Source organism: Eschrichtius robustus, chromosome 15 (genome assembly GCF_028021215.1).
Source record: "Eschrichtius robustus isolate mEscRob2 chromosome 15, mEscRob2.pri, whole genome shotgun sequence".
NCBI classification, from domain to species: domain Eukaryota; kingdom Metazoa; phylum Chordata; class Mammalia; order Artiodactyla; family Eschrichtiidae; genus Eschrichtius; species Eschrichtius robustus.
In genome coordinates, this window is record NC_090838.1 from 19,820,144 (window position 1) to 19,836,994 (window position 16,851).

Genomic DNA, 16,851 nt, shown 5'->3' on the forward strand with positions numbered 1-16,851 from the left:
GCTACAGATTTTTAGCTTCTCACACACACAAAGTGTCTTGAGTCTTTACTTTCCCACTGAGATTAACACATTTCTGAATTGGTCAAGCTAAAGACTACATTTGTTTCTTTCTGAACTGAGAGTCTCAGAGCTGAAGATACACTGTTGGCTGACCTTTGGGAGGAAATCAGGCAAATATGTCAGGAGCCAACCAAAATGTTCATCTACTTTGCCCCAGTAAGTCTCATTTCTGGTAATGTTATCTTAAAGAAAAAAATACAAAATATAGGGGGGAAAAGCCAACACATAAAGATATTTATTGCAGCTCTATTTATAGCTAAAATAAAATGCATATATATAGAAACAAACATCCAACAAGAAAATGCCATGCAGCCATTTTTTAAAAAAGAATTCTACATCAACATTGAAAAATATTGAGAAAAAAGTAGGATAACAGTTAAATATACATTTACAATTTTGTAAAGAAAATAAAAAGTGCCCATGAAAAAAAAGCCTGTTATTTTCCCCTTTTTCTCAAATTTCCCCCTTATAATTTCTTTCAAAGCTGCCAGCAAAGTGGTGCAGTCCTAAACCTCCCCCGAAATCTGCTGTAGGAAAGAAACCTTGAATAACCCTCCCTGAAGAGAAGAAATCATTGGCGGGATCTGCTTGGCACTTAGGAAATGGAAATGCAGCATGGAATGCCAGGGGTCTTAGAGAGGAGATGTGATGGGAAAAGCCCAGTTCTTCTATGTGTTCAGATCAGTCTCTTAGATGGGACAACAGGGAACTAGTAACTGCCAGGCAAAGAGTCACGAGGACAAAGGGGACATCATGTGTGAACGGGCTCTTCCAACCGCAAGGCACCGTCCACTTGCAAGATAGTGCTGAGGAGGGGTGGGTCAGCCAGAAGAACCCAGACTTGGGGTCTCAAGGAAAGTCAGCAGGAGCCCCAGTGGCTGTCCAGCGCCTCTTAACTGACCAGGGCTTCACTGTACTCAGGGCGGCCCTTGTACTGCTGGCCAGTAGTGAAAAAGGATCTTCTTATGCTGAGCTGAAATAGACCGACTTCAGCCAACTGGCCCCACTTCCGCCTGCCACGTGGAACTGCCCAGAATCATCCCAGCCCCTTGGGCTCTCCCTGTCATTGTCTGCACCCTTCTCTAAATTCTCCCTTTTTTGGGGCCAAACACCTGTGTCTCCCAGGGTCCCTTGCACAGTCTAGACTGTCCACCACCCGGCTGCTCTCCTCTGGATGCCCTTGTGTTTTGGAGAAACCCCACACAGAGAGCAACGGTGCCCATAACCAAAGCCCTCCAGCTTGTCTGACACAGGCACAAGGCCCACTCCTCTCCCGGCTCTAGTCTGAAAATTTCTATAGCTCAGCCTTGGACAGAATCTGCTCTTCCTGCAACCTTGCCTCACTCTAACTTATCTTTGAGCTTCCAGTCAACCAAACCACCCTTTTTTGCACCCAGTTTACAGTCCCTATTGAATGTTCATGCAGGTGATGTTTTTAAAGGGAGGAACTGCACTGTCTAGACCCAATGCTAGGACCTCCCGGTTTGGGCACTTAACCCCTCTGAAGAAGGTTGCCAACAGTCATGTCAGGGGAAAGGAGACGCAAGACAAAAGGACATTATTACGGTGCTTTTTCCGTTTTTCTTTTTTGCACAAAAACAGTCCATTTATTCAAGTGTTCTCCAGCACAAGTACATTAGAAAGGAGCTTTATTATATTCTTCTGGGCACAAAAAAAAAAAAAAAAAAAAAAAAAAAAAAGTGATGAAGGCGGAACTGACAGACTTTCTACATCTGCTGTACGCACTGACCTCTTTATAATTATTTCATAACAGCTATGTCACGAGCATCACTTACACAGAGATACAACAGAACACCAGGGCATGGGGGTGGGGACCCGTGCAGGGCCCTTTCACACTTGCCCCTCCCCGATGTCCCAGAACCAGACTGTGAAATGTACATTATTATTGTCAATAAATAGAGAAGCAACCCTAAAAAAAATACAGTGGTGAAAGGATGCTGGAACCAGGGAGAAAAAAAAACAACAACAACAAAGAGTCAGAAGAGGAACTGAAGAGAAAGGAAAGAGGGCTGGGAAGGGAAGGGTCTGGGGAGTTAAGTCCTGCATTTAGCTGCGTGGAATGTGCAGTAAAAGTGCTCTCCCGCCGGGGTCAAAGCGAAATCGTCTGTAACAGTAAAAGTTATTACCAAATCAGCTACGGAGTTTATTCTTCAGTATGAATACATGATTTCCCACAAATAAGTAAGCACCCGCTACTTCAATGCCTCAGCTAAAACACATGAAATCGCTCATTTAGTTTTCAAGTACAAAGTTAAAATGCCTTTTTAATAATAATATATCAGAGTAAAATAATAGTCTCTTTTAAACTCCACTACAAGAAAACAAAACAAACAGTCATTGTCCAGACAGCAGACTTAATTTAACAATATATATTTTTAATAAAATGTTTTAGCACCTTGTTGAGTCACCTCCTCCCTCTGCGTATTCTAAGGAATTTCGGCATTTTTGTGGTTGGTTGGATTCTAGGGCTGTGCAACCAAATCAGTCTGTGAAGTGAAATGGGACTCAGGTGATGCTTTCGGATCCCTGCTCATGTCCTCAGGCCCAGGGCTGGAGGCCGTGAGACTGGAGGTTGAGAAAGCCGCCCTCCCATGCCCCTGGGGGGAGTTTTCCAGTTACTGGAGTTACAGGAATCTGCGGGCCTCCGTTCGGGCAATTCAGCCAGTCACGACTAGCAAAGGACCTTCCATCCTTGTCCTCACTGCTTCTGACCTGCTTGTTTCTCCCTCTCCCCAGACTCCACTGCTGAGGATCAGCGATAAACAACCAAAGGCCCACTCAGCCGGGTCTCTGGAACACACCGGTGCAAGAGGGGCTACCTCGCTTCCTAAAGACCCCAGCCTTCCTTTACCAAAATGTAAAGATTCGAGAGCTTCTGCTAGAACAGTGGAGTCCATCCTTGATATAAATCGATTCTCTTTCCTCTTAGATCCTCCAAACACTTGTGGTTAATCCCTGCCTCAGCAAGGAATGGCCGGGAGAGCCATTCCAGCTCCACGCCATCCCTCCAGAGGTGGAGGAAAAGAGGGCAGGACAACTCCAGTGTCATCTCTAATCACAAGCGCCGGGAGGGTCCAGACTAGACCACGCCCGATGACAAATTCAGATTCCTCATCTCCTGGGATCAAAACGGGGCCTGGCTAGAAACCCAGTTCTCACCAGCATCTTGGCTCTGCTGCTACCCTGACCACAGGCAACGACCAGCCCTCATCAGATCACAGTGCAAGGCAGGACCCACGACCCTAACCCTGCAAGTTTCCTGAAAACGACACCTGTGAAAAATACCAGTGCCACAGCCTCTCTGCCCCAAGCAGAACAGCGACAGGAATTCAAAACCACCTCCAAGATCCACTTTATGTATATACTGATGTCATCAGAGAGATGAAGACTAAGAACATTCCCCAGATGGCTCTGCTGAAACAGTCCTTCCCTTGCTCCTGTTACAGACCTTCCTGTGCTGGAGACGGTGGGCTATTCCCATCTAATTCCCGTCCCATCAATTCAGGCTTCCCCAGAATTGCCAGCTACGCGTGAAGTAAGGGGAGCCGGCCCTCATTAGACCGGTTCAATGTCCACCACCAGCCTTTCTACCTGCTGGGTCTGCCTGTCACAGTCTGCACTCTAGCGACTCACCAAAACCCACAGGCATCTTCGCCAGCCGACCACTCCCAGGCCCGTCTCAAAAGCAAAGTGGTCCTGCGTGCTCTTTTGGGAAGTTTGCTTTCTAGAATGTTCAATAGCAGGAAGGTTCTGGGGTCTAGAAAGAAAAACAGACAGTGGCACACCTGGGTTGCCATCACTGACTGCAAGACCCCACGGGTCCTGTGCTCCTCGGTCGGCTCCCGGGAAAGGCAGGCAGCACCAGCCAGCTTGAGGCCCACGGGGCTCAGCGGCGCTGGCTGGAGACGAGCTTCCTCCTCGGGCAGGCGACCCAGGGCCCTGCGCCCCGCCGAGCCCCAGCTACCCACCCCGGCAAGAGGCACAGGTCCCTCTGGCACCTGCAGCAAGTAGGGGGGCATCATCCTCAGTCCCTAGAAACCCTCATTTCCAGGAATTTGTAAATCGGCCTGCTCTCCAAAAAGAACACCCCACTGGGAACATATTCCAGAATCTTCCCTAGGCCTTCTTGGTTTCTCCCGCTGCACTGCCTCTACCCTGAGCCTCACGCACGGCAAGTGCCACAATCCCCCACCTGCAACCCCGCGCGACCTCACCTCAGCCTGTCCAAGCACAGCTCCCCTTTAGAAGGTGACCTGATCCCTGTCCCCAGGAGCACCCCCAGAGTCGGGAGTCAACTGTGGACAGCACCCTGGTGTGGCCAAGTTGGCACATCCCAAGGTCCCCTGCACCCTACCAAGTTCTACTGTGGGACCAAGCCCACGGGTGTGGCTGGAAGAAAAGCTGGTGATCGTTAACTCTCATCCCTGCGAGGGTGCATCCGGCCCCTTCTGGGGCCTAGTCAGGTTGCCAGACTGTGCGGAACAGGTCATCAGCCACAGCAAGCAAGCTGGCCAGCCCACGCTGACCCCTCAGGCTCGCCACATCCTTGGCTACCAAGTTTCTTCCCCACACCAAGCCCCTGGCTGGAGCTTGGGCCACTGGGAAAAGCAAACTCCTGCACAAGCAGTGGACAAAAGGCCTCGGAGAGCCAGGAAGTCTGTCTGCAGAGGAAGAGACTCTGCCCTGACACTGGGGCTGGGAAGACCTTAGCGTTGGCCGCCAGGGGAGGGAGCACCTTGGACTGCCTGCGGCAGCCCTCCTCCCCCAGCCCTCCGGAGCAGTGCTGGTGGGCTCTGGGCCGGGAAGATGGAGCCTGGCTGGAGGGGGTGGGGTGAGCACCACAGTTCGGTACAGACTCCAACGGGGGAAGGGCCGAGGGGTTCCCCCACAGCTGCTCCAGCCCCGTGGGAGCCCACCATCACCACCTGGCATCACGGCACAGAGCTGGCAGGAAGCAACTGGGTATCACCTTAAAAACCAATCTGACAAGGAAATGAGTAGCCTGGGGTGCGGGACTAAGCTCCGCTAAAAGGAGTGGGAGACTGCGGCCACCAGCTGTGAGCTTACTCCTGAGCAATGAGCACGGGATTCAAAGCCTGGTTTAGTTTTGTCACCAATTACTAATTTGCTTTATTCAAAAGATGAGGTTCACTGTCCCATTTTTTCCCAATGGAAGCCCCCTGGCCAAGACAGCCCTGGATGTCAGTTTCGTTTTGGTCGGGGCAGAATAGGTAGGGGGAGCTGAGGGCTGACTGGACTGGTGCCTAGGGTTGCAGGTCAGTGTCACAGGTTGCTAACAGAAGAGTCTTTTGACATCACCAGGGGCAAAAGAGATAGAACGCTACCTGCTAGAGGAGAGCACCTGCTAAAAGAAAACCTCCTCCTTTTCCTGCCTTCAGCACCTAGCAACTTCTGGGATTGACAATCTACCTGCAATCAGGGCAACAGAGGTAAAGAGCTGCAGGGCCGACTCTGCAAAGTCCTGAATCCTGGGGAGAAGAGCGCTGGGAGCTCCCTGGTTTTGTGTGTGTGTGTGTGTGTGTGTGTGTGTGTGCGTGCATGCGTGCGTGCGTCTGTGTGTGTGCGTGTGCGTGCACGCGCGTTCGTTATGCATCGGTATAGAAACATGTTCCTGTGTGTGCGTGTGGGATTGACTGACTGGTGTGGGGCCTGTCTGCAGTGGGGCCCGAGACTCAGCATTCTGAGCCTCCTTCCCCCGCTCCCCACTACATAATATTTCTTATACATGACCCTATCTATGTATTTATATAGCGCCTATCACCGTAGGCCCTATCTTTCTAGGGATGCGAACGTGGGACCATGTGCTTGACAGCACACCTCCCAGCCCTGCCAGTCCCAGGAGGTGCCATTCCCCCCTCCCATTATAAAATATATATCTCTATATGCCACATTATCTACACCCCATCTACCCAGGCAGGCATCTGCCCATTGGGCCCTCACCCTGGAGCCACACATGCCGTCCCTGCCTACAGCCAACACCAGGCTGCCTGCCTCGCCGGGAAGCGGAACCAAGTGTCGGGCACTTGGGGCTCCAGGTGCTGCTGACTCGAGGTAAGAGCACAGCTATCATCAGACCAAGTACTAGAAAAGAAATACACACCACTCCAATCACACACGCGAGGAGAGAGATGCCTGGTCCTCCCTCCAGCCCTGACACACGTGACTCGAGAGGAGGGAAGCAGAAGAGAAGAGGGACGCGCCCGGAAGGCCGGCCTCGGGGACCCCCTGGCCGACGCCCAGCTGTCGCAGCGCCCGGTGGCCCACCTGGCCCGAGGGGTGGGGAGCCAGGGCACCAGGGCCACCACTAACTTAGAAGCACCCTGCTCCCCGCACCTTGGTTTGAAACCTAAAGGGAGGGGGGGTTGGGTTTTTGTTTTCTTAAAGAAAATCTGAAAACAAACATAATTATAACCAGAACCATAAGAATAATTATAACAAAAGGTGTCATCAGCCTCCCAGTATAAAACTGCAGCCTTTGGAGATGACCAAAAACATCACATTCCAGGGGCCGGAAGCCGCCTTGTGCACAGAGGGTGGATGGTGGGGGCCTCATAAAAGAACACACAAAAAGCGACTTAGACAGGAAAGCACCAGTACGTTTTGTATGTTTTTTTATTTGCTCCAGGTGGGGTCTGAACTGTCACTTGCCCGCACTCTGGATTTTTTCTGACCCCACCGCAAGGAGCCCTCGAATCGGCTAATGTGAGAAATTGGGAATGAAGACCCCTCATCCTGCCATCTTGCCGAGGGAGTCTCCTTTTTGAAAAAAATCAAAAGGTTATCTCATGAGCCTGGATGGATCCCACTCTCAGCTTTCCACGGTCCCGACCACTGAATTTCACCCCCTTTTTTGGCAGGGAGAAACGGGAGAATGCTGTTCCCAAATTCTCCTCCTTCACCTTGTTAAACACCAAGGGGAAATAAAAAAACCCCACCACGGTAACGGTTCACCTCCAAGCTGTCTCCCTTTCTCCATCCTTGGTTAAAACCCTTTGCACATAAGGCAACGTGGAAGCTGATGTTTTTACTCATCTCGCTGTTGTAAAGCACCATTATGAAGTCGGGTTGTACAGTAGTTAACAGTACCTTTTATATATATATCTCATATCTATCATATATATATAAACTGTAAACAAGAGGTAACAGCGGCTTCTAGAAACTGATTTTCTTCAAGGTTTCCTGTGTGGTAGGCACCTGAATACTGTATAAAAGGGTCTTGTGTGGTGTTCTCGTCTCTCTGCTGCTAGTTGGGTTGTGTTTTGCATGACCAGGAATGGTGCTGGCAAGACAGCTCAGTGGCTGGGAGGGAACTCTGCCGCCTGAGTGTCTATTTTCTGTCCTCTGCTTGTGCTCCTATCTGATCAGGCTAGAGACAACAACAAAAAAAAAGATATATAGTAAAAAAAAAACAAAAACAAACAAAAAAAAAAAACAAAAAAAAAACCAAAAAAACCCCAATATATAGATTTCTATAGAATTTCCTTCTTTCCTTCTCTCCCATCTTTCCTCTGCAAGGTATGTTACTATTTTTTGTTACTGATTTTTTTTTTTTGCTGCAATAAACCCTCTTGTTTCAGTCACAGCAAGAAACAAAAACCCAAACAAACAGAAAACCCCTCTGAAAAGAGTAGAAAACAAAAGGTTTGACCGAAAAAAAGGGGGTGGGAGGGTGGGGAGGGAGCTTGGTTTTGTTTTTAAATAGGACTGAAGATTAACATTGAAAAATCAGGAGATGATGTCCAACCCTTTTTACAAGGCAAAGCCTTCCGGTATTTCTGCCTCTGTGGGGTTTTTTTTTGTTTTAAATTCCTTTTCCTCTTCTGGGTGCTGATACTTCTCTCCATCCTCACGTTCTTGGTATTTTGTTGTGTTTTGTGTTTTTTGTTTGTTTGTTTAACCTTGTGTCACTACCTCGGTTTGCCCTCACGTCCCTTACACACAAGCAAAATATTCCTTCAGCGGAGCGAAGAGGTGGCGGATGACGGGCACGCTCCACGACCGGCCCAGCAGTCTCTGCCTCGCCAAGCGGCTCATGTTGGAGACGTCGGTATAGTGGACAGGGAAGCCAAACACCCTGGGGAGAGAAGGCAGAGAGGGCAGGAGTCAGCGCCAGCCTGGGCAATTCTGTGTCCTTAATAACCCGTTCGAGACTCAGGCGCCCGGCTACTCTCTGTGGGTCTGAAGGTATGCTAAGATGATCACTGCAGAGAGATTTCCCACACAGTAGAAACAGAGTCAGTATTTGTGAGAAACACCTCCAGGACACGCTCCACCTGAAACTGAGACCCACAGTGGGTATCTCAACTCTGTACGTAATAAAAATACATCCCTGGTATCTTCCCCCACAGAGAACGGAAGACTCTGCAAGGGGGCCAAACTCTTGCCTGATGTCAGGAGTTCCTGCTTGCTCTGGTTGTTTGTGTAAATGGTCTTTCTGTCTGGCTAAATGGCAGGTACCCCAAGAATGAGGAATCTAGCCCAAGTCCAATCTGTACCAAAGCAGGGTGCTGAGGCTGTAAGGCCCACCTGGTCCCACACTGTCCGGGTTTGCAAAGCACATAACATCAGCAAGTGTGAAGCAGGGAAGCTCCTGCAGCTGCAGCGCTTCCTTGGCGTTCAGAAGGACCGCTGGGAGCCGAGGCATCGGGGGTTGATTCCTAGACGCCCCTTACTTTAAACCAGCCTTACAACGCACAGGAGTCCTCCCCCAGGAATCTGCCATGTTGGGAAATGCTTGGGAAAAACCACTGCTCACTGGGTACCTGCAGGGGATCCGAGCCTGGTGCAGAGGCAGAGATCCCTCCCACGCCCTCCTGCCCGACACCAGCATGAGTGGGTACCTTTCCATTTCAGTGCACCATAAGATGTCCTCTTTCTCATTCATGAAGACGGGGAAATGCTGGTCTTTGCCCTGCTTTATGGAGTTCGACCTAGTAGTAATGGTCCTCACTTTGCTGAACTAGAAGACGAGGAGAGGAAAAGAGAAATGAGTGCTCATCTGCTCCTGCCAGGCACCTGCCAAGGACTGGTGTATCCAAAGGTGACAAGGCGTGGTCCATCCAGGAGCTGGGGTCAGCTCCGCAGACCCCACTGCCCTGCTCTTCTTCCTACACTGAGGTCACCCGGCCATCCTCAGTCCAATCCCACTGGCCACAGGCTTGAGCCACTGTCCTTCGTAAGTCTCCTAAGAATTATTTTTTCCCAGGGGTAGTGACTTACAGGCAAAAGGATGCCAAATTACTCAGGGGCGCAAAGATACCCCTGGGGTGCCAGCAGTCCCAGGAGGTTTCTCCAGAGAGAAGTGGAGCTTCCACATCACAGGAGAAGCTCTGCTCTGAAGGCTCGTGCAATAGGTCCTGGCTCAATCATTCAAAAGCCGTACGAGACGCAAGGACCTTGGCAAAGACGTCTTAGTGTCTGCCTCCCACAGGGCCAGCGGGCGAGCTCAGCAAGGAAGGGCTGCAGGCAGCAAGGATTCCTGACCTCTCCCCGTGCCCTCCAGGCTTTCTCCCGGACCCTCCCGCTCTGGCCAACTGCATGCACAGCCCCCTCAGTTGCATCCTCTGCAGGCAGGACACAGCCCTGGTGCTGCCCCAGCTCATCCTGTCCTTCTCCTCACCCCCAGCAGAGGGCTTTGACGCTGGGGCTAACCTTGGCTATTCTGCCGTGCTCCAGACACTCCTGCAGCTCCAGCTTATCATTCACAGTGGATGCCAACGGCCTAGAAGGCAGAAGAGAGAGAGTAACAACAGAAACCAGGACAATGGCAGGGATGCACCCAGGGCCCTGACCCAGCAGCCATCTGACTCACATGGGGAAATTAAAGAGGACCCCGTCACCCACGTGCCTTGTAACCCCCTTCAAACTCCCCAAAACACATGCAACATACACTGCAGCCACTCACAGACGCAAGTCCACCAAGCATTAATCCTTAAAGGTAAATTCAAAAGTGGTCTCAAACTACAAATAAACAGACAACGCCTGCCCAGACGGGGAAAAGCCCAATTATTTTTAAACCTGTTACTTAAAAACAGACTGAGTCTTAAAAGTACCCATCACAAAGCAAGCTTTGGCATGACAGAATGTTCTGTATTTCGACTACGGTGATGGTTACATGGGTCTGTACACTGGATGAAATTCATCAAACTGTACACCTTAAATGTACAGTTAACTAGACAAATTCTGCACAGTCCCCAGAAGACTAAAATTTTGTGACACGGAACGTGTCACTTCTCAGAAGGCAGACCAGATCACTAAATATCACCTTCGCTGCTGGCCTTTTCTGACATTTAGGATTACTTAATAAAGGTTTCACATAGCGGTCCACCATCTCTGCATGGGAATCACCCCAGGACCCATGGTCAAATTGCGCCTCCAGACTCCTCCCTGTTTATGTGCATACACACTCTACTTGGTCCCTCGCGGTACCTCTGCTCCTCCTGGAAGCTCAGAGTTCTAGAATTTTAGAGTTGGAAGAAGCATGTAAGAACGATCCCCCGCAAGGTCTGTCAGGGTACACTGAGTTACTGGCTCCATAAAAATACTGGACTACATAAGCCAATCCATTTTTCCAATACGCACAGACATCCATCCTGGGAACATTAGGGAGACACTGAGACAGTTTTCAGGTCAGCTTCCCACTGACCCATCTCCCTCCCAGCAACAAGCCCTCGCAAAAGATGGCAGCTTTGCCAAATGGGTATGAGACTGGGGAAGTTCCTAAAACTTCATGCTATTGGCATTGGCAGAGAGGCAGATTAGATGACTGAGGCCAGGTTAAATGATGTTCCCAATTTATAGGTATACCAAGAAGGCTTAAAATCCACACTCAAAACATGTTGCAAAATATTTCTTTCCATAATAGATATCTAGATTGGGTGGCTCTCCCTCTGCTTTTGAACCACTAACTCTCAACCAGAATTCCTTTCTCCACATCGGCCTTTTTATAGTACGATTATTACGCTGAAGAAATGAAATTTTCTTCATTCCTGGACATTAAAATCTCTGTGTAACCTAAACGAAGAGCATCCTTCCAGAAAAGGACTTGAAGCCAACAAAGTGTGTGGATAATAAGTGGAGCAGGGCCCTCTAAGCTGCAAGGTGCCTGCCGCTTCGAGATTCTCTCTCCTGGAGCCGGACGTGGCCCAGCTGTGGGCACCACTCTCTTTCCCATCCCCAAACACATCCTCCACAGCTTTACCTCAGGGGACTAGGGACCAGCTGACTCTAGACACATCACCAACGTAGGAGAACCAACCATATAACTCAGCAGCACGATGAGTCCTCTTCTGTGTCAAGAGTGTGCTTTTTAAAGGTCCCATTTGGGACCACTAGTCCTTGGTTTCTCAGGCAAGTATTTTCTACACCTGATTCCCCTTCTTCCTCAAGGAAAAGGAAACAAAGAAGAACACGGCAGAGCAGCAAGCTGGTCAGCAGGGGAGGCTGGCCCCCTCCTCGGGCCGTCATCCTGCCTGCAGACACCCACCCGCGGCCACCTGGGCACGGAGCTCTCACCAACCTGTTCATACCAGGAAGGTTCCCCCAGAAGTAGCGGGCCCTGTGTGCAGCTGACACTTCTTTGGCATCAATCATCACAGGGTTGGACTATAAAACAGGAGAGAGGTTACAGATGAGTGAGAGAGAAGTGTAAGAGTGCCAGGAAATTTGCTAGTTTAGAGCCTCAAAGGCTCTTACTTCTCTCTCAAGAGGCCACACTGGGAGAGCCTGAAGCCCCCGGGAAAAGCTGGAATTAAACCCAGCTACGTTCCACATGCTCCCACTGGAACAGTCCAGACCCGCACAGTCCACACTGCGATGATGGAAACGTTCTACCTGCACTGTTCCACGTAGTGGCCACTAGCCCACCAGCTGCAGATGGCGGAGTACTTGAGAGGAGGCTGGTGTGACTGAGGAATTTTAATGTCAGTTTAAATACCACACATGGCAGATGCCCACCACACTGGACCACACAGCTCCGGCTTACCCGGAGGCTTTGAGAAAGAAAGTTCCAACGAGTGTGGGTGTGTTCACTGTAGTACGTCCACATTGTGAGCCAAACACACCAGCTTGAGGTGTAGAGTCAGAACACCAGCTTGAGGTGTTTGCCCCCAAGACTTGGGAGCACAGGCTCGGGCTCCCAGACTGCCCGCCCCGAGAAGGACTCTGGCTGCAGAAACCCTCTGTGCACAGCCCAAACCAGGCTCAGCCAAGTTGGGACCCACATAATGGGAAACAGAAACTGAGATAAGGGGCTTCCCTGGTGGTGCCAGTGGTTGAGAATCTGCCTGCCAATGCAGGGGACACGGGTTCGAGCCCTGGTCTGGGAAGATCCCACATGCCGCGGAGCAACTGGGCCCGTGAGCCACAATTACTGAGCCTGCGCGTCTGGAGCCTGTGCTCCGCAAGAAGAGAGGCCGCAATAGTGAGAGGCCCGCGCACCGCGATGAAGAGTGGCCCCCGCTTGCCACAACTAGAGAAAGCCCTCGCACAGAATCGAAGACCCAACACAGCCATAAATAAATAAAATAAAAATTAAAAAAAAAAAAGAAGAAAGAAACTGAGATAAGCTGTGTTTTCTTCCCAGGTGCCATAAAGCATCCGTCACGGTGCCAGGGAGCGAGGACAAGCCATTCTGGTTGGGAAAATTGATTCTGGTATCTCAAAGGTTCCCCCAGGGAAACACCACACAGACCCCCAAGCCCAGGAGTCTGGCACTCCACCCTGTTTACAACAGTCAGGTCCTCCAAGTGCTGAGGCCCACACCCACACACCACCTCTTACAGTGAGACCACGGGTTCTGTCCGAGGTGGGCTTCCTCCCTGTCTACTTGGGAAGCCCAGAGCTTCCCAAACGGACCCCTTGCAAAGCGGAAGTCACCAGTCCCCAGCTCCACAATGCAGATGAGACAGGGATAAAGCAGCAGTCCAAGGTAGAAGCCATTGGTGAGCTGGCCAAACCAAGGGTGCTGGCTATACCTCGAGAAATCGTGAGATGTCCCTCTTGTCACTAACGCCCATGGCCACCACATTCTCAAAGAGCCAGAAGAAGGGGCGATCATCTCCCTCCTTGGGCCGCGCATCATGCAGGAGGCGGTAGAACTCAAAGAAGAGCCGGCCAGTGCCCTCTGAGAGGTCGGAAGAGAAAGCCATCAGCTGGGGCTGTCTGCAGGAGACAGTGGTGTGGCCCGGGCACGGGGAGGGCAGGGGAGGACAGGGTCGTTTGGGAGTAGCCGTCCCAGGGCAGAAATATCCAAGTAGGAAACTGACGTGCGGAAGCACCAGCTCAGAAGGCGGAGGGGTGAGTGCAGCACCTACCGTAGAGTCCCTTGCGGGCAGGGTTGACGATGGAGAGATCATTGCAGGGACTGCCCCCAATCACCAGATCGAACGGGCCCCACTCCTGGATCTGGGAGGATAAAGGTAATGTGATGGGCCTGATGTCCGGGGACAGAGGCAGAAAGGGAGAGAGAAATGATCTGTGAATTTGGCAAAAAAGTACTTTGGCATGGGAGAGAAGAGACCCGGCTGCTTTGTATGCTCTCTACATACACACATACATTCATATACACACACACGCGCACACACAGTGCAGCCACGGGCAAGTCACTGAGGCTCTCTGGGCTGTTTCCTAAATAATAAAGGGAAAGGGCTGAACTGGACAATCTCTGAGGCCAATAGGGAAACCAGTGTGCCCCCAGCAGGAAAAGCAGCCACTCAGGGGGGACAGCGGTCCAGGCTGGGCAGCTGAATGAAAGGTACTCTGTGCTCTGCGCACCTTGGGCAGGTGTCTGGACCATCTGAACCCCTCCATATGCCCTTCAGGATGCCTGAGGGCCTGTAGTTCGAGGTCGACATGGATAACTGGAAAAGCAAGGGGCCACTCAGGCAGGATCCCGCCAGATCCCCCCCTCCCCAAAATGGAGGCTGGCGAACCTTTGCCAGCAGTACTGGGATGGGAACCTCACTGCAACCCACAGCGCTCCACTCAAGAGGGCCCGGAAACCAGCCAGGCCCAAGAAGCCTGGCCCCCAACTCCCATTGGAATCTGCCCCGATCCTCTAGAGACAAGGAGGGAAATGGAAGAGAAGAAGGGAGAGAGATCAACGGGGGAGGGGGGAGAAAGGAAAAGAGCAAATGGACAAAATGAGAGGAGTTGGCGCTGTCCCCGGAGCTAAGTGACGTAGAGAAGGTGGGCGGGGCCGTGGCGGCACTGACATACATGCTTCTGCGTGACGCTGCGGACGTCCCCGACGTACATGATCTTCCCTTGGTGCCGCACCATGCCCACTGTGATGGAGTCCTCGCACACCTCGGAAGCGATGTAGCGATCCACCTGAATGCCCAAGTCCTTCAGCACCAGAAGCCCTGTGCCAGCCAGCAAAACGCACCGTCACTGGGTCACTTCCCTGGCACCCCAGTCTTTGCAGGGGGTCCCTTGGGCCAGCCGGACACATGGGTCAAAGGCAGGCCCAAGCCCTACCCTGCCCTGAAAGCTGCAGGAGACTTCTGGATCAAACTGGAGTATCAATAACAAGGACATCGGATAGGTTGTTACATCGAGGCTCTTTCACGCCTAATTTGATCTACTCAGAAAACAGTTAAGACAGGACAGCAGGGGGTTTCTGGAACCAGGGACAACAACAGGTGACTTCTGGGTGGGCTTTGCTGTTTCTGTATCTTGCATACACTGGTCCTTCCTCAGCCCTTCTATCACCTCCTGCCGTAAAATTCAACCATCCGTCAAGACTCAAGGTAAATGCCACCTACTCTAGAAAGGTTTCACTGATGCCCACCCCACCCTACAGCCCCCAGGATGGCCTCCCCTCCTCTGTAAGCCCCAGCACCTTCTGAGGTGGCACCTCCTCCACCTCAGAGCAGCTCGCATGCCTAAGCCAGCCCTTCTCTTGGGTTGCAAATGTCTTCAAGACAGAGTGGGCGGTCTCAGTCAGTGCGTTTCCTCCTGAACTGACTACTCACACTTCCTGACCATGGCCCTTCCATAAAGGCTTGCTGAATTGAGGCAAGGAAACAGAACAGGCCCTGTGTCAGGAGACACAGCACCATTCCCACTGCTCCCAAAAGACCTCCCCACAAGGAGCCTCCACGGCCTCTTGGAGTGTGACGTGGCTTAAGAAGGCTTCAAGGTTCTAGCCTTGGGAAACCAAAGCTGTACATTAACTCCTTTAGGTTCACATGACATCAGCACTGAGCTGGGAACAGAAGACAGACATCTGGCCCAGGTGCCTTCCCCACCCTCTGGCCAAGGTCTCTGGGCCCAGCCTGCCCATCTATCTCCCTTTGGTCCCATGAAGACAAGTTCTGAGGAGCACTATTTGGTTCCTAAGGACTGAAAAGCCTCAGCCTTGGGGCAGAGCTGAGGGGTGTATATGAGTATTCATGTCAAGAACCACATGAAATTAAAAATAGTGGCTAGGGGCTTCCCTGGTGGCGCAGTGGTTGAGAGTCTGCCTGCCAATGCAGGGGACACGGGTTCGAGCCCTGGTCTGGGAAGATCCCACATGCCGCGGAGCAACTGGGCCCGTGAGCCACAACTACTGAGCCTGCGCGTCTGGAGCCTGTGCTCCGCAACAGGAGAGGCCGCGATAGTGAGAGGCCCGCGCACCGCGATGAAGAGTGGCCCCCACTTGCCGCAACTAGAGAAAGCCCTCGCACAGAAACGAAGACCCAACGCAGTCAAAAATAAATAAATAAATAAATAAAGAAGCTTTCATTAAAAAAAAAAACAAACAAAAAACAGTGGCTACACGGTGACCCAGTATTCCCTAAAAGTTAATGGTTTAAGTATATAAAGATGCACGTACGAGGATGCTTGTCACAGCTCATAGCGGTGGGGAAAAAAGTAAACAACCAAATGGGGGTTCATTAAATAAATTATGGTAGTTTCCCTCCAGGGAATCCTATGTAGCATTTATAAATAATGTAGTTCTATATTGGTTGACATGAAAAACCAGTCATGATATCATAAATGAAAAGGCACATTACCACACATTTTACTATTTACTATGCATTTTACTATCCTTTTGTTTTATTTATCTATCTACGTATGATTATATAAACACACACATGCACAGAAAAAAAATTCTGAAATCTAAAAACGTAAAAGGACATATACCAAAACACTAATCATAGGATTACGGGCGATTTAAATATTCTTTAAACTCTCTTGTTTAGAGTTTGTTTTTCACTGCGACTTATAATCAAAGCACAACAGGGCTGCCTGTGATTTTGCTTTGGTCGCCAAGTCTGTCCTTTGAGGTTCTGTGAAAATCTTCGATAGTCTCTGACCAGTGATCGCTCTATCCTCTGCTGGAGCGCCTCCCTCCCACTGCCCCCGTTCCCGTCCCCCGACCCTGGCCTCGCGCCCCCACTAAGGGAATGCCCACCAAACATGCTGGTTTACCAATTACTTTTACTTTTCATTGAACACAAAAGTTTCCTCCTTATGGCAATATTTTAACAGCTGTAATGTTAACTGTCACTCTGTTTTGCCAAAGTTATGCACACACAGTCCCCTGAGCCCAGCTCCCACGTCCCAGGACGAAGATGCCAATGACTCTCACCTGTAGCGATTCCATCAAACAGGGACAGCACCCGGATGGGCTTCCTCTTCTCAGCTGGGACAGGTGGGTAAACCTTCGGAGGGTCCTAGGCAGCCAGCACAACAGGCCAGGTGAGTGTCCAGGAGTGTCCTACAGACCCGCACGCGGGGCTGGCCTCCCGGCCAACTGTG

The 16,851-nt window shown here is 51.0% G+C and overlaps 1 protein-coding gene across 2 annotated transcripts in view; it reads right to left on the reverse strand.

The window, feature by feature from the left end:
* Window positions 1–484: 484 nt before the first annotated feature.
* The window catches only part of DNMT3A (DNA methyltransferase 3 alpha), a 105,772-nt gene continuing 89,405 nt past the window's right edge, over window positions 485–16,851 (reverse strand). Inside the window, exons 16-24 of one of the 2 annotated variants that reach the window (XM_068563893.1) lie at window positions 16,682–16,766; window positions 14,320–14,465; window positions 13,416–13,506; window positions 13,077–13,225; window positions 11,621–11,706; window positions 9,754–9,823; window positions 8,943–9,061; window positions 8,039–8,176; window positions 485–7,468 (exon numbers count right to left, since the gene is read on the reverse strand). In XM_068563893.1, coding sequence (XP_068419994.1) covers window positions 7,456–7,468; window positions 8,039–8,176; window positions 8,943–9,061; window positions 9,754–9,823; window positions 11,621–11,706; window positions 13,077–13,225; window positions 13,416–13,506; window positions 14,320–14,465; window positions 16,682–16,766 — 897 coding nt within the window. In that variant the 3' untranslated portion in view covers window positions 485–7,455. Of the gene's footprint in view, window positions 8,177–8,942; window positions 9,062–9,753; window positions 9,824–11,620; window positions 11,707–13,076; window positions 13,226–13,415; window positions 13,507–14,319; window positions 14,466–16,681; window positions 16,767–16,851 lie in introns of both variants that reach the window. The other variant, XM_068563894.1, reaches the window with a different exon arrangement.